Below are 25,437 nucleotides of genomic sequence, written 5' to 3' on the forward strand. Positions count from 1 at the left end.
TGGGCCCTCGGCCGAGGGAGGCGGTTCGATGCTCTGAGAGCTGGCTAGTCCTTGGGCTTTGAAGGTACACCCCACACGGTTGTGTATAAACAGTGTTTTAATATTTGTATAAATAGACCACAATATTACCCAAAACTGCAAGAACAGAGCGTGGAAAACAGATTCTCAAACCCGTGCGTACAGCCTCTCCTGGTTGCACGTGACACTGGCTCCCCCATCTCTCCCCGGGGCCAGGGTCAAGTGCTGTGGGGAATGCTTGAAGGAAAGGAATACACCTCTTGGGGGCATTCTGAACATGAGACTGTGAGCGCAGCAGACTCGTGGCTCCCCGCTGTTGACCTCTTGATCTATTACAAAAATAATGCTGGGGGCTGGGGGCTGGAGTCGTGGCTACTCTGGGGAGGGTGACAGGAGCTGCTCTCAGCCCCAGACAGGCCCCTCAGGCCAGCAGCACCCCTACTGCCCAGGGCTCCCATGCAGGCTGGTGGAGAGTGGCGGCGGGCCCGAGGCCCTATCTTTGCACGTGCCGGACAAAGGCCTGCACTAGCTGGATCAGAGGCTCCTGACTCTCAGGGCTGACCTTGGAGAGAGAGGTGGACTTGCCCTGAGGTGAGGGAAGGATGCCAGCAGCAGGGGAGCTGGGGGCTCCCCGGCGGAAGTAGCGTGAGAGGCTGGAGAGCAGAGTGCTCTGCAAGAGAAAAAGCACCTGATGAGGCCCCGCGTCCCCCACCCTCAGGACTGGCCACAGGAAGTGGGGGACTGGGACCTCCTGGGGCCCCTCCCCAGTGGCCCTGCCCCACCAGGCAGGGCCCCCTACCCATCCTACCAACTCTGAGCTGAGCTCCTGCTTCATCCGCTGCTTGTCCCGGGGGTGCACAGCCGGGTCCCTAAGATAACGCATTGCCTGGGAGATGAGCAGGTAGAAGCAGTTCTCCATGGTAAACATCAGGAGGGACCTGGAGGAGGGCAGGTTGGGCGCTGCTGCAGGGAGGGCCAAGCTGGCAGTGTGCGGTGGGCCACTGCGCCAAGAGAAGAGCCAGCCCAAGACTGCCCCAGCCCCAAACCAATCCCGGAAGGAGGCTTTCTTACTTCAGTGTTCTGCTCCCTTCTGCTTGTGTGCTGAGCCCCACTGCCTGTGTGAGAGGCTCCTTTTTCTTGTCCAGCTGGAGAAAAAGAAATGGGGGTTAAAAAAATAAGGTAACAGTAACAGCTCCAACTCATTGAGAGCTTCCATTTTGCAGGGCCTACATTAAGCTATTTCATCAGTTATTCATTTAAGTCTCACGCTAATTCTTACAGGTCGGCTCTATCACACTCACTTGATGAAGGGAAGGCTAGATAAACGTGCCCACGGGAAGACTTGGGTTGAGGGGCCAACTTACCTCACCAAGCATGTTTAGGGCCACATTCACTGTGGCCAGAAGGGTCCCAAAAGAGGGGGCCACTTCGGAGTCAAAGGTGGGAGTGGTGAAGCTCAGGGCAAACAGGAAGTCGTATTCAGCAAGGTCCAGGGACTGCAAGGCAAGGCAAGACGAGAGCGATGTAGGGCCCCAGAGGGCCCAGGCAGCTCTTGGTGCAGAGCAGGGCACAGCAGAGCCTTCACGGCTCCACTGGAGGCGGGTGGCACAGGTGGCTGGTACCTGATCCAGCAGGATCTGGCACACGTCGGGGGTGAAGTGGCGCAGGGCCGCCAGGGTCCTGCTGAGGATCTTGAGGAGCCCGTACTGGACGGTGTGCAAGGCCCGCTGCTCTGAGGCCTCTGTGTCAGGAGTGGGCTGCTTGGAGGAGGAGCAGGAGGGGGCAGCTGTGGGTGGCCGCTGAGCTCGGGGGGCGACAGCCGAGGGGACGCCCTCCCCGTTTTTGTTCTGGGGAGGAGACAAGAGATGGCTGGAGCCCACGGAAGCCAGGGGTGAGGCGGTCCAGGCAGCAGCCGCGGACAAGGGCTCAGTTACCTGCAGGTAGTGCTGCAGCATCTTGCGGCTGTGCAGGAGGGAGGTACAGGCCTGGCACAGGTAGCCCAGGTTTACCTGCAGCAAACCCAGGGGAGGGGTGAGGGGGAGCCTCGAGGCAGCAGCCCAACCAACTAGACCGACCATGCAGGTCTCTATGGTAACAACGTACTTCTCCGGCCCCCTGAGCCCCTCCCTACGTTCTCTAGCTCAAAATCTCACGCCACCAAGCACGCTCGACTGCAAACTGTGGGTCAACAGATGCCTGGACGGTTTCCATGGGACCCAGCTAGATGCCAAGCACAGTATGAGGTCCTAAGTAAATAAGTAAGATGGGGATAATTTTCCCATCTTACAGAAGAAGAAAAAGGCTTAGAGAGAGGTGAAGTAACTTCGCCAAGCTCACACAACCAGCAAATGACAGGCCTGTCTGACTCCAGAGCCTGTGTTCTTTCCCTGCCCCCCTCTTCGGCTGGCTCCCAAGTCCTGTTCTAAGGGATGCGAACCAAGGTCGATCCCACAGAGCCCAGCTTCTCAACCTATGAGGCTGCCCTGTCCTGTGGAGGGAAAATTCGGCTCCAGAGGGGAGCAGTGTGAAACCAAACCCTGTGATACCTAAAGAAAAAGCCCACATTCCAGGAACAGGCCTGCGATTCACTGCCTGCCCCATCCCCTCCGAGCATTTCCCCAGACCCTTCAAGAAGCAGGTCTGAGGCCCCACCTGGACGTCCCGCATAAGCTGAGGCAGGTGGAAGTGCCACTCCTTCCTGAAGCTGGAGAGCTGCAAGAGGAAGCCCACGGTGTGGTCCGCCTCCTCCAGGCACGCCAGACTCTGCACCGTCCTCACCGCATTGAGGCACTGGGAGGGGGGACACGGGGAAGGATGGGGTGACTCAGGGACCTACCACGCCTGCTCCCGCCCTCCCGCAGGGAGGAGAGGTCCTGGGTCCACATACGCTGAGGGGGCAGCGTTAACAGGGGGCTGGACGAAGCGGTTTCTGACTAAGAGGTTTCTGTCTGAGCGGATCCCAGACCATTCCCCTCCCTCAGCAGGGCAGCCACACTGCTCGGCCTGTCAGCCAACAGTCCTCACGGCATCTCAGAAGCGGGAGCACTGGCACCGCTCAACTGCCAAGCCTCAGACCCGAACAGTCCAGACGCCCCTGAACCCCAAGCCCCGACCCCGAGGATCCCAGCGGCCCCTCACCTGTAAGGCCCGCTCCTGGTGAACCCCCACGAAGTCCAGGGCCTCGGTCAGGAAGTTGTAGCGCAGGGTTTTGAGGAGCCGCTCCATCAGGGACATGGACAGGCGGTAGACACCCGGCCAAGAGGGGGCGTCCAGCGACTTCCGAGAGGTGCCGGGCGTCTGAGACACAAACAACAGACAGGATCACGACAGCGCCGAGGAACCCCGCTGACAGGTAGAGCGGGGCCTCCTTGCAGCCCAGCAGCTGAGGCAGCCTGGCTGGTCGGAATAGAAAAGCTCCTGGAACGGACAGCAGCAGGGCCAGACGGGGTCCGAAGGCAGCAGTTACAGGCATCTAGGTTCTAGACCCGCGTCCAGCACTAACTAACTGTGTGAGCTTCTCTTGCTAGAGGTCAGTCTGGGGGCAGGGAGGGTTCTGCACCATCAGTGCATTAACTAGGCCACTAAGAGAGCAACTTCTGGGGCAAGTGAAAGCACCAAGGGGGGCTGGGGGAGGCAGTGGCAGGCCACTGGCACTCACCTGCGCTGTCCCATTGGTGCTGAGCTGGTACACACTCAGGAGGGGCAAACAAATGCTCTGGGTGATGCCGGCTCCAGCCACTGCTGTGGCCCCCTGGGAGGGAAAGATGCAGAATGAGATGGAAGCTGTCACTGCAGCCGCCCCACCCAAGGGCAGGTGGAGGTCTTGGGCTGGGAGACTCACAGGCAGCATCAGAACCCACCCAGCATAAGCAAAGAGGCTCCCGCGGGCTTGCCTCCTACCTGCTGGGTGCGAGCCAGGGTAAGGAGCAGGTGCAGCGCGGCCTCAGTGAAATGCAGGTTCTGCTTCATGCGAAGGCTCACCTCCAAGGTGGTGAAGAGGGTAGGCAGGAGGGGGAGCCTGCGGGTCACCTGCAGCCACGAGTCGCCATCCTCGTCCACCTCACACAGCTCCTTGGCCAGATGCAGGCCCAGGACACACACCTGCTGGGGCCCAGGGGCAAAGATGGGTGAAAGGGAAGGAGGCAGTGCAGGGGGAGGAGGAGGGGAAGAAGAGGACGGACTGCCCCCAGTCACCCCCGCTCCGAGTGAGCCGGCTGAGACAGGACTCCAGCGCCCTCCCCACCACCCGAAACTGCCATCAAGCCGTGTCAGCGCTCCTCCCCATCCCCCCGCCCGAGCCCGCGGCTGCGTGGAGTCAAAGTGGCCTCCCCTCTAGCTGCACTATTGCAGTCACCTACTAAATGGGCCTTCATTCTCTCTGGATCCTCTCTACTCCATTCTTCATCCCAGTGGCTTTTCACACTTACTGTTGACCACGAGCCACCCAAAGTAATAATACGGTTTATACTGCGCTCCAGTATAGGCATACTTACATGTTTTCATTAAACCTACCCTTATCTCCTGCAAAGCACAGATATTTTTGTTTATGTTTTATTCAACTTCGTTTAAAAAATGCTGGTTGTGGGGCTTCCCTGGTGGCGCAGTGGTTGGGAGTCCGCCTGCTGATGCAGGGGACGTGGGTTCATGCCCCGGTCCGGGAAGATCCCACATGCCGCAGAGCGGCTGGGCCCGTGAGCCATGGCCGCTGAGCCTGCGCGTCCGGAGCTTGTGCTCCGCAACGGGAGAGGGCACAGCAGCGAGAGGCCCGCGTACCGCAAAAAAAAAAAAAATGCTGGTTGTAACCAAATGAGCTCAGGACCCATTTATAGGTCCTGACCCACAGTTTGAAAAAGTGTTCCATACTACATCCAGCACACTTTCTAAAGTACAAACCTCATGTTTCCTCTCCCTTGCTTAAAATCCTTAAACCGTTTCCTATTTCACTTAGGAGCCAGACCAAAGACCCTGACAAGGCTGCTGGTCATCCAGCCCCCAGCTCTCCAGGCCTCACTTCATCTTGGCTCACACCAGATGACTGTTACCCACAGCTCAGTACACGCTGTCCTTGCTGCCTGAAGCTCCCCTGCTCCCGTGGCCTGCACGGCTCTCTACCAGTTCTTTAAGTCACTGCTGAAAGGGCACTTTCTTTCTGAGTCCCTAGATGATGTGAGAACTCCATGCTGCACATTCTCCCTGTTTCACCCCTGCAGGACTTTCCACAATGGAATTCTGACACATCTCTGCACAGTCTGATTTATTAACTTTCCCCATCAGGCTGTGACTGTCTTGGTCACTAATCAGCCCCAGGGCCTGGCACAGACGAGGCAGCAGTTCATATCTGTGGATGCGTGTGGGAAGGACAGACAGGGTGCCCCCTCACCCCATCCCGCTGGTCCTTGTGCCGGGGCCGGGAGCAGTCGTCAGTTTCCATGCTGTCCTTGTCCTCTGTGGCACTGCCTGATGCCAGACTGTGGCGGGTCTGGTCGAAGAGTGCAATCACCTCTTCTTGGAGAGTCTCACAGACGTTCAGCACCAGCTGGGAGTACTGGGGGATGTCGCTCACTGCAAAGCAAACGGGAGGGGATGCTGTCATGCTCACCAAGGCATCTGTCCCATGGGAGGGGAGGAGAAAAAGAGTTTTCCTGAAGATAAGAGTTCCGAGACCAAAAACTCAAGCCTCACAGGAGAAACATCTGGCTCTGAAGTGGAGGAAGCCCTGTCCAGGCTGGCTGGCACAGGGGCCAGGAGACCGCTCCACCGGCTCCTCTCTGCCCCTCACCTCTCATCTCCTTCATCTGCAGCACCGTGATGAACGCTGAGAACACCTTGGCCTTGGTCTTCTCCATGAGTTGCTGGTCTGCCTGCAGCACTCCCTCCAGGATCTCTGTCAAGGGTCTGAGGATTTCATCCACAGAACCTAACTCACTAGAAGCAACGTGGAGAGGAGAGGGCGGGGAGAACACACCTCAGAGAAAGGCCACACACTGCCCTGCTCCCCCTCAGGATGCCTGTGGAGCAGTGAGCCTCACATCAGGTGTCTGCCTGAGTCCCGTTCCCCACGAGGGGAGCCCAGCCCATTTCACACCCACTTCCTCCCCTTCGGGAAGGGTAAGGCAAGCATCACTAAAGAGGATGGGACAGGCCGCCCCTCCTGTCACAGGGCTCACCTCTTCCACTGCCGGAGAAGAATAAGCAGCAGAGTGCACATCATGGAGCCCAGGCGGAGGCAGTTCACGGAGGCGGGGACTAGGAGCTGAGGGGAGACGGCACACAGTTAACGTCAGGCTTCCTGTGAGCTGACGAGGCGGGAAGATGTGAGCTCCGTCCGCAGGCACCTTCAGCCTCAGGCCTTTCTTTCCCAGCAGCAAGCTCACAGGGGTGGGTCACGGGGAAGAGGCCAGGGGTTGGCACGGCAGCAGCAGGCCTCTGCCTCCCACTGCAGCCTCGGGCCTCCCAGGCCGCTTGAGCCCTTTGACCTGACCACTCTTGCGGCTGCAGGCTGCGAGCAGCTATTTGACCTCGGAGACCTTCTCCCCGGGAGGAATGGGAAATCTCCCAGACACACTTACTAACGCCTTGGTCCCATCGAGCACGTCAAGAAAGAGCTGGCGACGCACTGCAGAGTCGGTCAGGTGCATTATCTCCGCCTGCAAAGGAACAGGAAAAAAACGTCTGGAAAATTTCCCAGACTCTAAAAGCCAAGAAAGGTGGGGTCCTCACCGACTGCCTGTTTAAAATGGGGCTTGAGGGCCCTGCTGTTTCTTTGTCCACCTTAGTCATGGTCAGAACCAAGCCCAGGTTCACCTCCTCCCCCTGATGACATCCTTCCTCTGCTCAGACCCTTCAAGGCTTCCCAGTGGAACCCATCTAGAAACACAAACTCCTCTACAAGGCCTGGGAGCCCCTTAGGATCTGGTCCACCTGATTTTGGTATCATCCCCATCGTGCTCACTCGACTCCAGCCCTACAGGCCTCCTTCCTCCTCCGTGAACACACCAAGCTCTTCCCACTTCTGGACCCTTGCATCTGTGACTCTGACTGCCTAGAGCACCCTCTGGAAGGTTCCTCACACACTCAGGCCTCAGTGTGGACAGCACCTCCTCAGAGAGGGCCTCCCGACCACTCCTATCCTCCTTTAGCAGTCGCTACCATAGCATCTTCTTTTATATATAGATATTTAAAATTTTATTTATTTATTTTTGTCTGTGTTGGGTCTTCGTTGTTGCATATGGGCTTTTTTCTCTAGTTGTGGTGAGCGGGGCTACTCTTCCTTGCGGTGTGCAGGCTTCTCATTGAGGTGGCTTCTTTTTTTTTTTTTTTTTTGCAGTACGCGGGCCTCTCACTGCTGTGGCCTCTCCCGCCGCAGAGCACAGGCTCCAGACGCGCAGGCCCAGCGGCCATGGCCCACGGGCCCAGCCGCTCCGCAGCACGTGGGATCCTCCTGGACCGGGGCACAAACCCGTGTCCCCTGCATCGGCAGGCGGACTCCCAACCACTGTGCCACCAGGGAAGCCCGAGGTGGCTTCTCTTGATGCGGAGCACGGGCTCTAGGTACACGGGCTTCAGTAGTTGTGGCTCGTGGGCTCTAGAGCGCAGTCTCGGTAGTTGTGGCACACGGGCTTAGTTGCTCTGCAGCATGTGGGAGCTTCCCGGACTGGGGCTCAAACCTGTGTCCCCTGCATTGGCAGGCGGATTCTTAACCACTGTGCCACCACGGAAGCCCTACCACAGCGTCTTTCAAGTGAACTACCACAATCCCAAACTATATTTCTTTGTAAATTTGTTCACAATTTGCCTCTCTCATGGATCAAAGACTGTATTTGCCTTATTCACTGCTGCATCCCGGCGCCTGGCACACAGTAAGCATTCCATTACTATCCATTAAATGAATGAATGATCAATATCCTGGACTAAACCAGATAGGTTTCCTAGGGGAAAAGAGGATGGTGAGATTTTCAGAGCTGCAATTCAAGAACTGCTGCCCAGGTAGGACCTAAAAGGCAGGTGACACACAAATTACTGCCTGGGGAATCAATCATTCCCCCAAGATGGTTGAGCCTTTTAGTGTGTCTACAGTCTCAGGGGTCCAAAACCACTCTGCCACAGCCAAGCTCCAAGGCTGTGGGCAGTCTGGCACTAAGGAACAAGTCATGGAAGATGTAAGAGTGTGCCTGGAACAAAGGGCATCTATTAAGCTGAAGTTAGTAATGAAATCAAGATAGTAATCTGGATTCCCTAAGGCAAAATAGGTCAATATCAAGTCCTTACTCCACAGCATGGCATTGTCAAAGAGCACGCGCCAAGGAAAAATGCAAATTCTTCCCAAACGTTAACTCTCTCTCTAAAAACCAATGCTCTGTAGACACACGTTGCAGAGACAATGGCCTCTGTTCTTTTTCTAAGAAGCCCAGGAAATGCCGTTTCTAGAACCAAGGAAAACCAACTGTTCCCTAGAGAGGGTGCTGCTGCAGCCGTTGTAGCTACCTGCTGACTAGTCAACAAATATGTACTTAGCGTCCACAGGGCACACAGCATGAGAAGGCCAACTATCCACGTGCACAAGAGGTGGATGAATGAAGGGAGCCCCTGGACCTATCCAGGGCTGCAAAGGTGGCTATAGGAGGGTTTCATGAATGTCTGAAGGGATTTAAAATGACTTCTCTGCACTTTCTTTAAGGGTCTCTTGTTTGCTCCAAAGCCCTCAAACACCCCATATTTGGCACAGAACCTGTTACATTTTAGCTCTCAGAGAAAAATCCTGATTCATTCTTTATCCCAAGGGGCTGTATCTGCTAGGCATCCCAGCATATCGTTGCTAGGATACCAAAGTGAAAACCACACCCCAGGAGGTTCTTACGTGACTGGTGGCGATGATGAGAAACATCCTCCAGGCGGAGACCAGCATCTGATACTCTACCAGGGAGGTGCAGCTGCTGCCCTCTGTGTCAGCCGTGTGACCTGCCAAGGACTTGACATACCCTGACCAGTAGGCAAAGCGTTTCTCGCTGGAAAATTTCTCGAGTGTATCTTTTAAAGACTGGTCTAATGAGCCCCTATGGTGCCGAGAAAAACAAAACCTACAGTTAGGTTTTAAAAGCAGATGGGAATGTGATGGACACAGACCGTTGCTGAGGCAGAGAAAACCACCTCACATGGGCTTAAAAGCAGACAGCTCCCAATCAGCTCTGATGTGTGGGGCTCACACTTCTTGCTCAGCATAATGGATTAGGCTGAGGCCTTTTCTAGGATTCCTCCTCCATAAAATCCCAAGCACATGGAGTTTGCTTCACAGTAACTCTTTCTGACAATCATAAATGCCATCAATGGACTGGCCAGGGACACAGACCAGTGGCCCTCCATAAATGGCTCCAAACCAGCTCTCTCCTCTGCCTTGGCTCATACAGCCGTGCCCTCAGCCGTAGACTACCATGGTCCCCCCGCCACAGACCTCTAATTAAAATCTCAAAAGGGGAAAGGACTCACTTAACTACATAGTATATCTCCAAGCAAATTATCTTCATGATTAGGGCACAGGTTTCCAGGATGCTGGGCTGTGGAGGGGGAGAGCAGAGAATCATGAGAACCTCTCCCCTGGTGCCCCGCCCTCCCACAAGGAAACAGAGCAGGGACCCGACACTAGAAAACGAGAAAGCACATTCCCTGTCGAATGTGAGTGGGCATCTAACAAGCAAGAGCAGAAGCATCAGGTCCACAGTGTCTCCAAGTGAGCAGAGACCACAGAGCCAGCAACACAGAGCAGGGCATGCCGCTCTCCTTCCCAGTGCAAGACAGCAAAGGAAGAGGAGGCAAGCACTTCTGTGAGAGAGAAGTTTCTAGTGAAGAAAACATTCTGGTTGTTTAATTAGGGGAGGAGTCACTTTCCACAGCTCAGTCTCACAGCCCAGCCTTGACTCCCAGGGACTTTCAGTCACTGTCCCTCCCTCCACCACTGCTCACCTCGGATGTTTCTGAGGGAGGAGAAAGGGTTCCAAATAGTGGACTGGTTAAATTCTCCCAGAACTTGGGTCTAAAAAGAAAATACGTGTTGGCAATCACATGTTCTCTTACCCGGTCCCTTCTCCTCTCTCCACCTCCCCTTGGTGGTTACTTCCCCACATTTTATCGCTCCCACAACCCTAACATCTGCTGCCTGGGCCGCTTGCTCCTACATAAACATCAAGGGTTCCATGGACAAAACAGGCTCCAAGAGAAGAGCGTGCTCCATTCAGTCCAATGGCTTGAGTGAGCCACTCTCATCTGAATCTACCGTTTCTCACGAACAATGGTTTTGGGGGGTTGGCAGAAGGCAGAAATGCAAAAGGTGGAAACTCTAAGGTAAACACATCAGAGTAAAGGTTACACCTGCTGGTGGCAGCTTTAAAAAGAGAATAAACTCCCACACACCGACCCAAACACTAAGCACTTTTATGCATGTGCCCAGGGACCTGTCACAACAAATCTCTCAGAATGACTGTTACCCCATCTTACAGACAAGGACATGAGCTCTGGAGGTTAAGTAACTCCTGGAGACAGACTCACTTGGTTCTGAGGACCAGCATGGCACTGTCCCGACGGTCCTGCCAAAGGGCATGCAGAAAGGCAATGGCTGCACGGTGCAGCAGCGGTGGGCACCAGTAGCGATCCTGCTGCTGGGAATCAATCAGCTCCAGCACCACATGGAGACAGCTCCACACCCCAAGGCTGAATTCCTGCAAGAGGGGCAGGTGAGAGTTCAGCCCCACAGCTTCTGCCATCAACTGGACCCGCAGAGTCCAGCACCCACCTCCCAGGGAGCCATCTCCCAGCTTCATCCCAGGTGCACGCTCACCTTGGAGCCATCACTGCCATCCTTCACCTCCAGATTCAGAAACAGTTCAATGAGGCCTGGCTGCGTCTCTACGGCAACTGTGAGGAATTCCAGAATCATGACTTTGATGCGCATGTCCTCAATCTTGCTCTGCAGTCGGGTCAGGAAGGCATCGCGGATGGCAGCCGCATCATTGCCCAGGCAGGCATATACTGACATTGGGGCCACCTGGTGGAGACCGGGACACACAGGCTTAGAGCTCTACCTCCAGAGAAACCTCAACAGACTCCTGAAGAAAGGTGCTGAACAACTCTCGGAAAATGCCAGAAAGGGAAACATTCAGATGGATAGCTCTGGGTCAAAAGAGACATCATTCCAAACTACAGCAAAAGATGCCCAACGATTCCCAGAAGAAATAATAATCAACATAAAAAGATGCATAACCTCTCTCATGGTTAAATAAATGCAAAGTTAAAAAAAAGATATTGATTTGTCTATTAGATTAGCAAAGATTAAAAAACTGATGAAGCCACTGTGGCAAGGATACAAGACTTGGGTTTTAGGAGCATAAACTGTTACAATCCTTTTTGGAGGATAATTTCAAAATTTCTAATAAAAATTAAAATGCCCATTGATATCTAATTTTTAGGAACTGTAAACAAAAGTTTACAGAGTTCTATGGATAAGAATGTTCACTACAGCACTGTTTAACACTAAGACAGAAAACAGTCCAAATAAATTAGGAGGCATCCATTCTATGGCATGCCATGCAAGCATTAGAAAATGAAGTAGCTCCAAATGTGCCCACACGGCAAGACTGCAGAATATCGTGTTAAGTGAAGAAAGCTGGACACAAAACAGTATGTATCGTGGAATTCTGCTTTTGGAAAGAACAAAAGCTCACACCAAACATCCCTTAATATATAAGCACAGATAAAAAAAAATCTGGAGAAATGAGTACCAACCTGCTCATAGGAATTCTTGGAATGAGGAGATCATAGGGTACCTTAACTTTCTATGTTACATTTATCTGTAACATTTAAATAAACATTTTTAAATGAATTTGTATGTCTTTTATAAACGGGGGAAAAAAACACCTCTCATAAAACACAATTTGCGTGCGTGTGTGTGTGTCTTTATGGCTACATCACTTTAAAAGTCCAAGTTAGCTACTTCTCTTGGGAGAAAGCAAGAGTGGTCTCAAGCACAAAGTCAGTTTTCTGGGGCTTTGACTTGTTAGGTGGGATCCTACCGTGGCCAGACGTTTCAGTAGCTGGATGGCAAGACGTGGCAAAGCAGGGTCATGTTTGTGGTAGATGTATTTGGCAAGAACAGCAATAAGGTTGTTCCCATGGGCACCTGAAGAAGTACAGGAAACAGTTTAGACACCAAAGCATGCCTGATTCAAGCTCTTAAGAGAGCCTTCTGTTCAAAAAGGCTCATATATGTGAGGGAATTTACTCTCAAGTACTTGGAGGGCCAGAGCAAATCTAGGTGGCTGTATCATCCTCTTTTTTCAGTAGCCAAGGGGACAGGCAGGATTGGGGGTAAACAGCTCAATCCAATTCATTAAGAGCAGAAAAAGAGGGACTTCCCTGGTGGCGCAGTGGTTAAGAATCCACCTGCCAATGCAGGGTACACGCGTTCAAGCCCTGGTCCAGGAAGATCCCACATGCTGCGGAGCAACTAAGCCTGTGTGTCACAACTACTGAGCCTGCGCTCTAGAGCCTGTGAGCCACAACTACTGACGCCCACGTGCCTAGAGCCCACGCTCCGCAACAAGAGAAGCCACCTCAGTGAGAAGCCCGCGCACTGCACAAAGACCGAACGCAGCCAAAAATAAAAAAAAAATAGATTAAATAAATTTTAAAAAAAAGAGCAGAAAAGATACATTTTTAAGAAAACAGCATGTTAACAAATAGGTTAGGAAAACCTAACCACATTAAAGCATCACATTAAAGCATGACACTGAAATGCTAAAAGTCCCAAAATGATACAGCTCGAAAAAGGTCAGAGACATTACCCAAACGCCTACTTGAAAACGAGGAAACTGGGTCCCAAAGAGATTAAATGAGTAGTTTAAGGTCAAAGAGTAATAACAGTCTATACTAAACAGGTACCAGGTTTTACAAGTAGTAATTTAATCTTCATTATAATCTCATAAGGTAGATACTGCTATTATCCCCACTTCATAGACGAGAAATCTGAAGTAGAGTTGTTTAATTACGTGCCCAAGGTCAAAGCTGGTTGAAGTCAGAATTTGAACCTAGACAGTCTAACTTTGAACATGTGTTCTTTATTATTATTCTGTCATCAATAGGAGGAAGAGATGAAGTATGATACAGTCTTCTTATTTCTAAGTCCAGGATGGGAACTGGTGATCACTCCCAAATTTCCTCAAAGAGTTCCATCAGAAAATATTGTTGACCTCTAAAAACACAGCCTGAAGTATGTACTTATGGGCAGAAATGCTGCTGAGTGGAAGAAAATTACATACCATGTTGTGTGAGAGCCTGTTCCAGGGGGGACACCACATTAGAAGGAGGTTTCAGCCGAATAACATTGTTGGTGACGGAGAATGCCAGTTTCACCGTCTTGATCAGCAGCTGGCCCTGCCCCTGGCCCTCTGCCCCATCACTAGGGTGCCAAATGGAAACCAAAGTTGATTCAGACAATATGACTTCATTCGCAATACATGTGCTCTCATGAATTAGATTCCAACAATAATCCCAGAGTTCAACAGCTTCTTTTAGAGGCCCCAGTCCAAACTAGGAGAGAGGAGGAGCAATCAACTCCCTTTGCTATGTGCCAGTCTACAGAGCAGCCACTAGGTTATACAAAGGCTATGCCCTAGGAAGAACAAGGTTGTCTTTCTAATGCTAAAGTTCTTACAACATGCAGGCACAATAAAGATAAATGGGGGAAGGTGGCAAGGGAGGCCCACCTGCGGGGCTGAGCAGCCATCACCATGTCGATAGTGTCCACGCCAATGCCCATGATATTGATCACAGTCTGTCCTGCTTCCGTATAGGCCAGGCTGCAGATGCAGAGAGACTGCAGACTGGGGGTATGACTGGAAGACAGACATGTTCTGAGTTACTGGGGAGCTGCCAAATTTACTACTGGAAGGAAAGGGTATTGTCCAAACCTAAACAATTGGACATTAGTGATACAGATCAGCTCTCGCTGCCAGAGGAAGCCACTCTGATTCCTTTCCTTAAATAGACCCTGAGAAACAATCTAAATGTCCATCAATTAATGGATATGCTTACTGAAATGAATCATTATTAATCCATACAATGGAATGCATGGAACCATTAACACAAGACAGATCTATATGCAGTGGCACAGAAATAAAAGGTACAGAGTTAGTACAAGCAGAGGAAAAAACCTAGAAGATACACATTAACTTGTTAATAGTCCTGTTTCCCTATGAACATGCATAATTTTTGTAAAGGTCATAAAAAAGGTCTGTGTGTGTGTGTGTGTGTGTACAATTTCACTGGGAACAACCTTGTTCCCATTTCATTGGCTCTTCTCTCTTCATAGGGAGAAAGCAGAAACAGCCTGGTGGAAAGCAAGTCAGAACCCAGGAGCACTGAGCTCTGGGCCTAACCAAGTTGAGTACTCTGGAAGAATGAGCTAGCTCTGCACAGCAGAAGCCTGTGTCTTCCCTTGCGGACTGGCAGCATCCGAGAGTACCGAGCTCTAGCAATCACCCGCCTCCTACCTGCTGTGCAGGTCTGTCTCATGACACAGGTTCAGTATTGCATGAATCAGCTCCAGGATCAGGCAACCTGGACTCCAGAAAAGACAGAGGAATGACGCGGCCTTGTGTGATGAACCTTATCCCAAGAGAGAAAAATCCAGGGAACCAGCAATTCCTCCCATCTTCCCTGCCCACGCTTTCCTTACCAATCTGTTCTCTCACTCCGTGGGAGTTGTACCGCCACTTGTGGTAACTCGGCAGCATCTCCTTCAGCACAAACATGACACAGGGCACCAGCCCTTGGCTCTGGGTACTACCAAGCTGCCCCTACAAGAAACCATGCTGTGAAGGTTTATGCCACTTAAAGGTAAGTCATTTTGTCACTAGAGATTTAACTCCAAAACCATAGGTCCAAATAGGTCCAAAGGAAATCTGGGCAAACCTTGGCCATCAGTGGAAAAAAAAAAAAAAAGAAACATCAGAATACTCTAGTTCAACTGAATCCAAGTTGTAGGTTTCTCTAGAACAGAGAAAGGGACTAAAAAGACAATCTGACAATGTCACAAAAGGCACCTACAAGAAAGAGAGGGATGAAGGCTAAATCTGAGCAGAAGAGAGGTCTATCTTAAACACAGAGGATATAGGACTGTTGATGATGGAGAATGCCAGTTTCACTGCCATGATCACCAACCACCCCCAACCTCTACCCCATCACTCGGATATCAGAAAGGAGATCTGACGGTCCAAATTCTTTGTCCTAATATTACTTGTTACCATCAGCTTCCTTATCTTAAAAATGGGGCTTCTTTATATAAACATCAATATCTATATCCCTACCTCTACATAGGATTGTTTCTATCTTTTTAAGCACTCACTGATTGACTGACTCCTGCAGGCAGGAAGTGTGCTGAGTATTTTGCATGTGTGGCCCTCGCAACAACTCCATGAGGCAGAGATATTTATCATCCCAGTTTAGAGAGGTTCTAAGAAATTCAATACTTGCCCAAGGTCATGCAGCTAGTAAGTGGTCAACCTGAAAAGTAAACCTAATTCTGACTCCAAAATCTATGCTACACAAGTATTTTTCAAAGAGAGCTGTGACCCATTAGTGGATTGTGAGATAACTTATTAGAAAACATCTGAGTGCATCTTGCATAATAAAAGTAGTGTTGCACTGTGAAACTCTGCTTTAGAAGTAAACATACAATGTGTATCCTGGGATATGATGTAATGTGTACATATTACCCTGGGCTCTGTCAAAATAGCTTGAGAGTTGCTGCATTATACCATACAGCCTCTGAGTATTAAATAAGTTAACACAGATAAAGCATCTACTACAGAATCTGGCACACAATAAATACTCAATACACAGAAAACTGTCATCACCATAACCTCAGGACAACTGGTCTAGCTGCAAACAAAATGACTACAGTAGCTGGGGGCAGGGAAACTATTTCAGATGCTTCTATCTTATTAGATTTTACCTTGACAAGAGTGGTGATCAAGCGCAGAAAGGCAACAGTGACTCCATACTCGCCCTGGGGCTGTTCACTATTCATCAAGAGGTTTCCATACCCTCCAGCATTCATCCCCTCAGCACTGGGAAAAGACAGAGAGGCAGAGGGAAAAAAAGGTTTCAAAAAATTATAATCACAGAGCATTCTTCTTATTATTTAGATGGCTTGGGCATAAAACAGGAAAGCTCTGCAAAGGAATTAATCAAATCTAGGCTATTTAATACCCAGGGTAAGCATTAAAGACTTTATTGATATACAACCTCAAAAGTGAAAAATCAAATAAACATGAGGAAAACATCCTCGTCTTGTAAGCAAAAGAAAGCAAGGAGAGAATGTTCAGGTAGTAAGATGGAGCCTGTGTATTAATAACTGGTCTACCAGGCAAGCTCGAGTGGCCATGAATCAAGGAAAAGTACAGAGTGACTATGGCTTAAAAAGGGGAAGTTGAGCCTCTGGATCCAGAAACCTCTGGACTCTCTAGACCGGAAAGTTAACTCCCACGTACCTAAAGTGAATGAGAAATACCTTTCTCTCTCTGTCTCTCTCTCTCAGGCTTTGAAGACTGTGAACCATCAGTGCTGGCCTAAGAGGAAAGCAGCCTCTGTGCCCCAAGTCCCATCACCTCTTTTGCCTTGCCCCCACTCATTTCCGGTGAGAGGGCTGAACAGACAAGGAGCAAACGGGCAGAGAAGCATCTTTAAAACTAACGAAGCTAGCTTAGATCTGAAATGTATATGGTACGCCCAGGGAATATACTCTAATCCCTAAGACCTGGCTCACCTAATCATCTGACTCATGTTGGAGACCTGGTGGGCCACGAAAGGTAAAAAGCCTGTGTGACGAAGATCAGTCCAGACCTGAGAAGGGAAAAGAAGAGTCAAATGTCCATGTGTCTTCAGGTATACACCAAGCGTGACGTTTTTCGGCTGTTAGGAAGACTTGGTGTCTCACCTTTGCTGGGTTCCGGGCAGCCAGAACGGTCAAGCAATTGACACAAGAAGCAATGACATCCACAGGCCGGGAGATCACGGTTGTTAACCTGGTTGGAGAACAGTGCACTGTACTCAGTAAAATGAGTAATACGACTTGTTGCATCCCAAGTATTTTCCAGTTCTCTTCCCAAATCCCTCCTGGCAGCAGGGATGTGAAAACAGGAAAGCCCTCGGCTGGGGATAGATACCACACCAGGGCTGTCCACAGTGGAACATGTGCAGACTTTAGCCCAGCGGAGTTACCAGATACTGACCGCTGCAGCAGCATGTAGATGCGGGACGTGATGGGCAGGAGACAGTCTGCTATCGACAGGTCTGTACTGATGACCTTATGGACCAGATCAATGATGGGTCTGACCCGCTGGCAGTGCTGAATCACATCTGAGGGGGAAGGAAGCTTGTGATCTCAATGAAAACAATTCCTTTAAGATCACTGAGCAGTCTCTGAGACCCAGATGAACAAATTATGCTAATCACAATCTGGAAGGTTCTGAATCTTATCTTGAAATTCTCTATCTTCCAAATCCTCTAAGCATGTCCATTTTTCTTCCCACAGAGATGTCTCCCAAAGCTGACCTCACCTGCAGTGGAAACAACATGAAGCAGCATTTCAATCTCACAGGTGAAGAGGGTCCAGCTGCTATAAGAGTATTCCCAGCGTACCAGGTAGGCCCTATCGTCCAACATTACTTGGCCCACAGTGCCTTGAGGTATGCGAAGGTTGGTCTGACCCCCTAAGGAAGGGAGAGAGAGAAATTAGTCTAATAGGAAGAGGTGACTCCTATAACAGACAGCAATATTTAATCACTCAGAGATGCATAGTTTCTCTTCCTAGTATCCAACACTGCTACAGCTTTTTCCATTAAAAAGAAAAAGAAAAACAAAACCCCTCTCTTGTCATTGGGGAAGTGACTCTTTCCATGTGTCTGAAAAACAGCTGAGTGCAGAGTGGTTCTCCACTCAAATGATGACTATAGGAAGACCACCTTATGGGACAGTAGGTGCCTGGGTGACTGGGTAAGTCAGTAATGATGCCGAGATTAGGACAGTAAAGCTGTTACTCTTATACACTGCCAGTAGGAAAGGAAATTGCTACAACATTTTTCTACAACTTAATTTGACATTACCATTCAAAACTATTTATTATTGTTTTTAAATTGTGGTAAAAAATATATAAAATATACCATCTTAACCATTTTTAAGTGTTCAGTCCACTGGCATTAAGTACATTCACATGGTTATGCAACCATCACTACCATCCACCCAAAGAACCGTTTTCATCTTGCAAGACTGAAATTCTATACCCATTAACCAATAATTCTCCATTACCCCATCCCTCAGCCCCTGTGACCACCATTCTCCTTTTGTCTCTGTAAATCTGACTACTCTAAGTACCTCATATGAGTAGAACAGTGTTTGTTCTTTTGGGACTGTCTTATTTCATTTAGCATCATGCCGTCAAGGTTCACCCTTGTTATAGCATGTGTCAGAATTCCTGTTCTCTTTCAGGCTGAATAATATTCCACATTTTGGCTCTTAGGAAGACTTGATGTCTCACCTATATATACCACATTTTTTAAAATCCGTTTCATCTGTCAGTGGACATGCATTTAAAAATTTTATTGTATATACCCTTTTACCCACAATCCCACTTTGGGGATTCTATATACTAAAAATAAAAGCACTAGTATATAAAGGTATATGTCCCCAAAGCAGCATTGTTTATAGTTGCAAAAACCTGACACAGCCTAAATGTCCTCTGGAAGGGAAAAGATAAAAAATTATGGGACATCAAGAATAATTACATAGTTACTAAAAAGAATGAGTCAGATCCACATATAATAAAATCAGTCTGCAGAATGAATTTTGAAAGAACACAGAATGTGCAAAAGGACACACACCAAACTCTTAACGTTAATCATCTGATGGAGACAGGTCTAAAGAGAGATTAGCTTTTTAAAATGTATCTCTGCATTGTTTCCCTTGTTATAATGAACATGCATTATTTTTGAAGTAAAACAATCTAAAGATGGAAAAAAGTGAGAAACTAACTAATAATTTATTAGCAAGTCAACAAGCACAGTGGAGAGGAGAAGGACCTGCTATAAAGGCATGCAAGTGAAGCATTAAAACAGCAGTAAGGTCCACACAGAGGCCATGGAAAAGAGACAGCTGAACCAGGGTCTGCCTATCTTACCAAGAGGGTAAAGGAGTTTGGGTGTTTGCCTCCGCCAGAGAGTTCCGTCTTCATGGGAGATCACATCATGGGGCTTGTGCTTATAAAGTTCATTGTAGAAAGACATCTTATCCAAGAAACTATACACCTGCCAACACACAGAAAAAAAAACTCAGCCACACATTTACCAGGGGGACATTTAAGGGGTCTTTCCCATCTGCTTTTCTGCTCTTTCAGCCAGACTGTGTGGTCAGCCAGACTGTGCTGACTCTCAAACTTCTTACAAACCCATCCCTGTGACTCTTCTTAGACTTGCCTCTGCACTCCTTGTCAAATCCTTATTATTCTTTAACACCCAAGTCAAGGCCCCCCTCACTCCACACAGAGTTGCCTCTCCTGAACAGTATGGTCTTTACCACTCAGATGACATTAGTTACATACCACCTGGCTTTATTACTTATTTCTTAGACCCCTTACTCTCTTCCATCTAGATACTAAGGGACTTCACATTTTGTCTCACTCCCAAAATATCTACAATAGGTACTTAATAAAAAGATTTAAATTTAATTTTATAGAACTGATGCACTATCTTTGACATTTTTCATTCAACCTCAGACTAATTCTTGCCATGGCAATGAAATTTCAATGTGGAAAGCAAAAAGGATTCCTAAAAAACATCTCCTACTCTATTTAGGCATCTAACTGAATAACGTACCTTCTTGGCAGTAGACTTCCCTGATACGAGGGCTTGTAGCAATTGCAGGAGTGGGGAGAGGAGATGGGGAAACATTCCACATACACTGTCCAGAATGATCCCAAGACCAGAGGTTGGCTCCTATGATGGAAGGGTAGAAGTCACCGACCTTCACATTATCCACGGATTAACACATCTCTGAACTGCCCAGCAATCATAAGGAAGAGTAAAATTAATCCTTTCCTTTAGGCAGACATCATTCCTCTCTAATAATTTAAGACTTCCACGTTTCCACTGAAAAAGGCTATCAACAACTGATTGAGTCAGGACCTGAGGAGAGACTACTGCTGCCTCCAGTGACCTCTGCCGTCCTCTCCATAGGAAAACACCATTCACCTGTGCATGACCTGTTTCCACTAATGTGAAAAGCACCCACAACATGTCAGCAGATAGCACCAAACACACGAGCAACACATCCTCAACCTGAATATTGCTTCCCACCGGATTCTCCCTGGAACACTGATTCTGTAAGACTGGATAGCATCTCAGGAAAAAGAGAATAAGATATAAAGGCAAATCAGTCAGGCCACAGTTTAAGGGAAAACAGATTTATTCATTAGCTGGACCTTGAGGCTTGAGGCCGTCAATGGTAAGACTAAGTACTGGTGAGAAACTGTTCTCTCCAAAGCCATATTCTTACTCTAAACCTGTTACAATATTCTGAAATCTTTTAAGACACAATTACAATCGCCCAGTGGTACGTTCAGGAGTTAATAGCACTACTGGTGCCTGAGTCTCTCAATGTAAAAAAAGACTTGATGGGTAGGAGAGAGAACACACTGGTTAATAATGTGGACTAGGGACTCAAGTCAGACAGAACTAGATCTTGATCCTGACTGTCTAGCTGTGACTAGCTTGGGCAAATCACTTCACATCTCCGAGCATCACATTTCCTCACACGCAAAATGGTGATGATAATAATACTACCCAATCCATAGATTTTTGTATAGATTATATGAGAAAATAGACTTAAAAGCTTAGTATAAGACCTATCGCAAAGTAAGTGTTTAATAAATTCTTCTGCTACAGAGAATACCGTAGCATGGCTCCCTCTGACATACTTACTGTTCCCCAGAACAGTTCTGGAAGAGAAGGGTCTGCCAGGACTTCACATGCTGTGTCGATTACATCCTGTTGGGGAGGGAAAAAGAAAATGCTTATTTTCCCTAGTTGAACCAGTCCATCTTTTTTTAACTGTTAAAATAAAAACATGAATAATACCTTCATATAGTATGTCAGAAAGAATTCTGGGATTAAAAAGTAAGAGATGGGGCTTCCCTGGTGGCGCAGTGGTTGAGAGTCAGGCTGCCGATGCAGGGGACACGGGTTCGTGCCCTGGTCCGGGAGGATCCCACATGCCGCAGAGCGGCTGGGCCCGTGAGCCATGGCCGCTAAGCCTGCGCGTCTGGAGCCTGTGCTCCGCAACGAGAGAGGCCGCAGCGGTGAGAGGCCCGTGTACCGCATTAAAAAAAAAAAAAAGTAAGGGATGTAATCTTAATCTGTTGTATGATGTTAGGCAAATTAACCTTTCTGAACTTCAAATTCTAAAATGGTGAAACTATTATCTGCTTCACAGTGTTGTCATAGGATTAAATGAGATAATGTACGAGAAAATGAACTGTAAAGTTTAAAACGCCATGTAAATGTGAGGTACTACTAGATTCAGCTAAACTATGCTCCTAGAGGTCAAGAATAACGCCTTTTTAAATTTTTCATCCCCAGCACCTGGCACAGAGTTTGGCACACACTGGGAATCTAGTGAAGGCTTATGAAATGATTTATTGAAAAAATTCCAAGTACTAGGACACCTGTAACCCCAAAATGTTAACACCAATCCTCCAGGCATATAGTAGGGTCCAAATGTGACCAGAATTTTGGCAAAGGACACAAAGCTTGTTCTATGCTCCTAGAGCTTTGGAAATTGAGTCTTTCAATTAACACCAATTTCTTTTCTCTCCAACGATAAGAAATATTCATTTTCATCAACTTAATCAATTTCTTCAATTTCCAAAATAAGTCACTCATCGTAAATGAATAAAATGACTTAGTTATAAAGAACTCCTCAAATATCATTTCCCACTGAAAGGAACCAGGGCTCCTTGGAGAAATGGCAGATTCCAAGTCTGGGGCAAGAATCTTCTAAGATAATCCTGCAAGATTTTGTCATATCAGAAAGGAACAGAGCTATCAAAATGTGTAAGAGAAATGTCAAACAGATTCAGAAGCTAATCTGAAAAAGCTCTTACTGGCCAAAGATGGGGCAACCTGAGCCTAAGAATACTAACTGCAGAAAAACAACAGACAAAAAAAAATGAGAAAAGAATAATGACTGCAATGAATTAAAACACAGCTAATATGTTTAAATCCATGAGTTCACAATGCCATGTAAAAAATAAACCTCAGTAGCCAACTTGGGATGCTACTAAGGATGCTAGGGAAAAGTGGTAAATATAGGAAAAGAAGCATGTATAGTACTCTATACCAGAGTATCAAATAGTTAACAAGAGAGAATTTCTTTTTTTTAATTGAGAAATAATTGAAAGATAACATTATATTCGTTTTAGGTGCACAAGATAATGATTTGATATTTGTATATATGGTGAAACAAATTTCTTTTCTATAGCAATGTTCCAACCAGTAAACAAAAGAGGAGAGATAGAGTCAGAATAGTGCCATTTCGTAACGCCTAAGGAACTAATGGATCTAGACAATGATGTGTCTTGTGATTACCATAGTGGACAGCACAACTATAGACTAAAAGAAATTTGACAGACTTATCAACCAATAATGTACATATCTTATTTATTTAGATCCTGACACAAACTTATGATAAACTTATGACATTTATAATTAGAAATTTGAACCCTGCCTTGATTATTTGAAGATTTTTTTTTAGATATAATGGTTGTGAAATTTTACTAAAATATTCATATTTACTAAATGATGTCTGGGATTTGCTTCAAAATAACCAAGGAGGAAAGGGGCAGAAATGAATAAGATCAGCTGTGCATTGATAATTTGGAAGCTGGTGATGGGATCATTAGACAATTTTTGTCTCCTTTGGAATAACTGAAATATTTCATTTTAAAAAAATATTGCACAAGAATATTAATTAGCATCCACAGCTGTTTGGGACAGGTGCACTACAGAGTAAAAAAAATAGGTTACAAAACAGTATATACATTGTGATTCCATTTCTAGAGAATTATTGTATTTTTATATTTGGAAGGGAACACATCAAAATGTTAACATATGTTATCCTGCAAGGTGGGATTATAGTTTTTTCTTTTTATCAGCACTTTCTAATTTTTTAATCATTAATATGCATCATTTTTATAATATGATAAGTGGAAAACAACAATAAACAAATCATACTTGAAGTAAATGGGTCTGTGTTATATCAGCTTCAAAGGGGTATCTTAGGAAGATGATTGCAAAGTGGGGCAGTGTAGACAGTCTCATGAAAGCCAGACACTGACCTGCTGATTGCCCAGTGTGTGCAGCTCCAGCGAGGTCAGAACAAAAGAAAGGAGTCCATAGACACACATGCACGCGGTGCTAGTGGTACACTGTAATGACAAAGGAGTCAGTGGGTAATTCTGAGTAACACCACTCTTTTCTAGACTCAGCACAATCCCATCACATTAATATAGTCTCTGTAAACAAATGGGAAGAGAACCTGAGGCTTCACAATTCCTAATTTAGTCCCAAGATCAGGAAGACAAAGGGAGAAAAGAGAAAGCAGGAACCATAAATATTACAACATAGTCAAGAATAACATCAAAAAGGAACCATTTTCAAATTGATCAAAGTTTTTGTGGGGAAGAAAACCACCTCCAGCCTACGAAAAGGATAGAGTCTCTATGTGCTGGTATGAATGATGCAGCTGCCTGAACTGTCACCGAGATAAATCAACCAGTGCCAACAAGTTGGCTGAGGTTTCCTTTAGCATGTCAAAACAAGCTGATTAAACTGTGTCACTCAAATTAAGTCCCAACACACAAGACTCAAGAGAATTTCTAATTCATCCTGTACAGTTGAATGAATAAGCTCCCCAAAAAGATTTCTCCAGTCATTATGACCAAAGCTATCTTCTAAGAGATACTAAGTGGCACAGCATAACATACTGGCAAAGAGTCAGACATAGTTCAAACTGTATCCACCATTTACTGCCAATTTGTTTCTGTGGGCAAATTCCATCTCCCTCAGTCTCAATTTCCTAATGTGTAAAATAGGATGATAAGCCCTAGTGCACAGTATTTTAAGGATGGAACAAGATATTGTACAGAAAGTGCCAAGCACGTCTGTCACAGTAAATGCTCTATAAAGGTTAGTTACAAAACTATTTTCATTATCCATGTCCTTGACAATTACTATTATTATTATCATGACTCATTAATGAGCTTCTGCCTCGCTCTTTGCCCACTCTCATGCTCAAACACCAATAGCCCGAGCCTCACATCATTTCCCCCACTGGCCAGTGAGCGGAGTAGTCGGGTCAAATACTGAAATACGTTCAGCTGGATGGCTGTGCCACCTATCTTCCGGACAACACTGCTTGTCTCTTCTGGATTCAGGGTGTGACGGAGGAGAGCCCAAGCCAAAAGCACTGGGGTGTGATGTGGAATGTCCCCGAAGGTCAACATCAAACGGTCCATATCCTAATGAAAAGAGAAAACAATGCCTGTGTCACTTAACAGAAAGGGTCAAGACCCTTCCAGAGGATCCTTCACCATGCTTTATAAGTCTTCCATTCATCCTCAGTGGCCCCTCTCTCCCATTCTGACATTTTACTCTTCCCAAGCCACAGCCACTTCATTACTAGACCCCTCAATTACTCTTCCCTTTACCCACAGTTTTCTCTCTTGATTTTAAGTAGTATTAAGATTATAACATACATGTTCAAATAGAGACTCCTTAGAAAATTTCCCTGATCCTTCTAGAACTTTCTCAGATCTCTCCTCTTTTTCTATCTTTCTGACCATCCCATCTCATGTTCTTCCCCTTTCCTCTTCTTTCACAGGCTACATGAATGCAGATAACAGCCAAGGTTCTGTCCTTGGGCCTCTTTTGTCATTATATCATCTCCCTGAGTCACTCTACTTGTTCTCACAGATTCAACTCTCACCTCTGTGAAAATAACTAACAAATCTGAGACTTCTTCCAGATCCAATTAACTTCTTAACAATGTAGAACCACAAATTCCACAATAAGGAAAATTGTATGTGGCAGTATAGTTGAGTGGTTAAAAACTTACTACTAACTACAAACCATCTGAAAAAATTAAGAAGCTGCTCCAAGTTCACCTGACAAATAAGCCCGTCCTGGGCAAACTGGTGCAGTTCTCTTCTGTCATCCAAAGCACACTTATGCAAAGATTCAATATCCATGCCTTCCACCAGGATAAGGGCACTGAAGTAGCTGGAAAGAAAAATATCATGGTGTCATACATGCTACTCAGAAA

At 47.3% G+C, this 25,437-nt stretch overlaps 1 protein-coding gene across 1 annotated transcript in view; it reads right to left on the reverse strand.

Annotated features, from left to right (window-relative positions):
• Positions 1 to 79: 79 nt before the first annotated feature.
• Positions 80 to 25,437, reverse strand: part of NUP188 (nucleoporin 188) — a 45,523-nt gene continuing 20,165 nt past the window's right edge. The window contains exons 10-44 of the mRNA XM_067743025.1: positions 25,280 to 25,394; positions 24,434 to 24,634; positions 23,453 to 23,542; positions 21,039 to 21,104; positions 19,935 to 20,054; positions 19,241 to 19,367; positions 17,625 to 17,777; positions 17,298 to 17,424; positions 17,003 to 17,090; positions 16,832 to 16,908; positions 16,019 to 16,133; positions 14,741 to 14,861; positions 14,556 to 14,622; positions 13,770 to 13,898; positions 13,323 to 13,462; positions 12,078 to 12,184; positions 10,847 to 11,053; positions 10,558 to 10,727; positions 9,976 to 10,045; positions 9,502 to 9,569; positions 8,876 to 9,071; positions 6,588 to 6,665; positions 6,186 to 6,271; positions 5,798 to 5,943; positions 5,399 to 5,580; positions 3,919 to 4,119; positions 3,677 to 3,769; positions 3,157 to 3,315; positions 2,671 to 2,808; positions 1,953 to 2,027; positions 1,641 to 1,865; positions 1,383 to 1,514; positions 1,090 to 1,163; positions 827 to 956; positions 80 to 688 (exon numbers count right to left, since the gene is read on the reverse strand). Coding sequence (XP_067599126.1) covers positions 512 to 688; positions 827 to 956; positions 1,090 to 1,163; positions 1,383 to 1,514; positions 1,641 to 1,865; positions 1,953 to 2,027; positions 2,671 to 2,808; positions 3,157 to 3,315; positions 3,677 to 3,769; positions 3,919 to 4,119; positions 5,399 to 5,580; positions 5,798 to 5,943; positions 6,186 to 6,271; positions 6,588 to 6,665; positions 8,876 to 9,071; positions 9,502 to 9,569; positions 9,976 to 10,045; positions 10,558 to 10,727; positions 10,847 to 11,053; positions 12,078 to 12,184; positions 13,323 to 13,462; positions 13,770 to 13,898; positions 14,556 to 14,622; positions 14,741 to 14,861; positions 16,019 to 16,133; positions 16,832 to 16,908; positions 17,003 to 17,090; positions 17,298 to 17,424; positions 17,625 to 17,777; positions 19,241 to 19,367; positions 19,935 to 20,054; positions 21,039 to 21,104; positions 23,453 to 23,542; positions 24,434 to 24,634; positions 25,280 to 25,394 — 4,450 coding nt within the window. The 3' untranslated portion in view covers positions 80 to 511. The remainder of the gene's footprint in view (positions 689 to 826; positions 957 to 1,089; positions 1,164 to 1,382; positions 1,515 to 1,640; positions 1,866 to 1,952; positions 2,028 to 2,670; positions 2,809 to 3,156; positions 3,316 to 3,676; positions 3,770 to 3,918; positions 4,120 to 5,398; positions 5,581 to 5,797; positions 5,944 to 6,185; positions 6,272 to 6,587; positions 6,666 to 8,875; positions 9,072 to 9,501; positions 9,570 to 9,975; positions 10,046 to 10,557; positions 10,728 to 10,846; positions 11,054 to 12,077; positions 12,185 to 13,322; positions 13,463 to 13,769; positions 13,899 to 14,555; positions 14,623 to 14,740; positions 14,862 to 16,018; positions 16,134 to 16,831; positions 16,909 to 17,002; positions 17,091 to 17,297; positions 17,425 to 17,624; positions 17,778 to 19,240; positions 19,368 to 19,934; positions 20,055 to 21,038; positions 21,105 to 23,452; positions 23,543 to 24,433; positions 24,635 to 25,279; positions 25,395 to 25,437) is intronic.

The sequence above is a fragment of the Pseudorca crassidens genome, chromosome 7 (genome assembly GCF_039906515.1).
Source record: "Pseudorca crassidens isolate mPseCra1 chromosome 7, mPseCra1.hap1, whole genome shotgun sequence".
In the NCBI taxonomy this organism is placed as follows: domain Eukaryota; kingdom Metazoa; phylum Chordata; class Mammalia; order Artiodactyla; family Delphinidae; genus Pseudorca; species Pseudorca crassidens.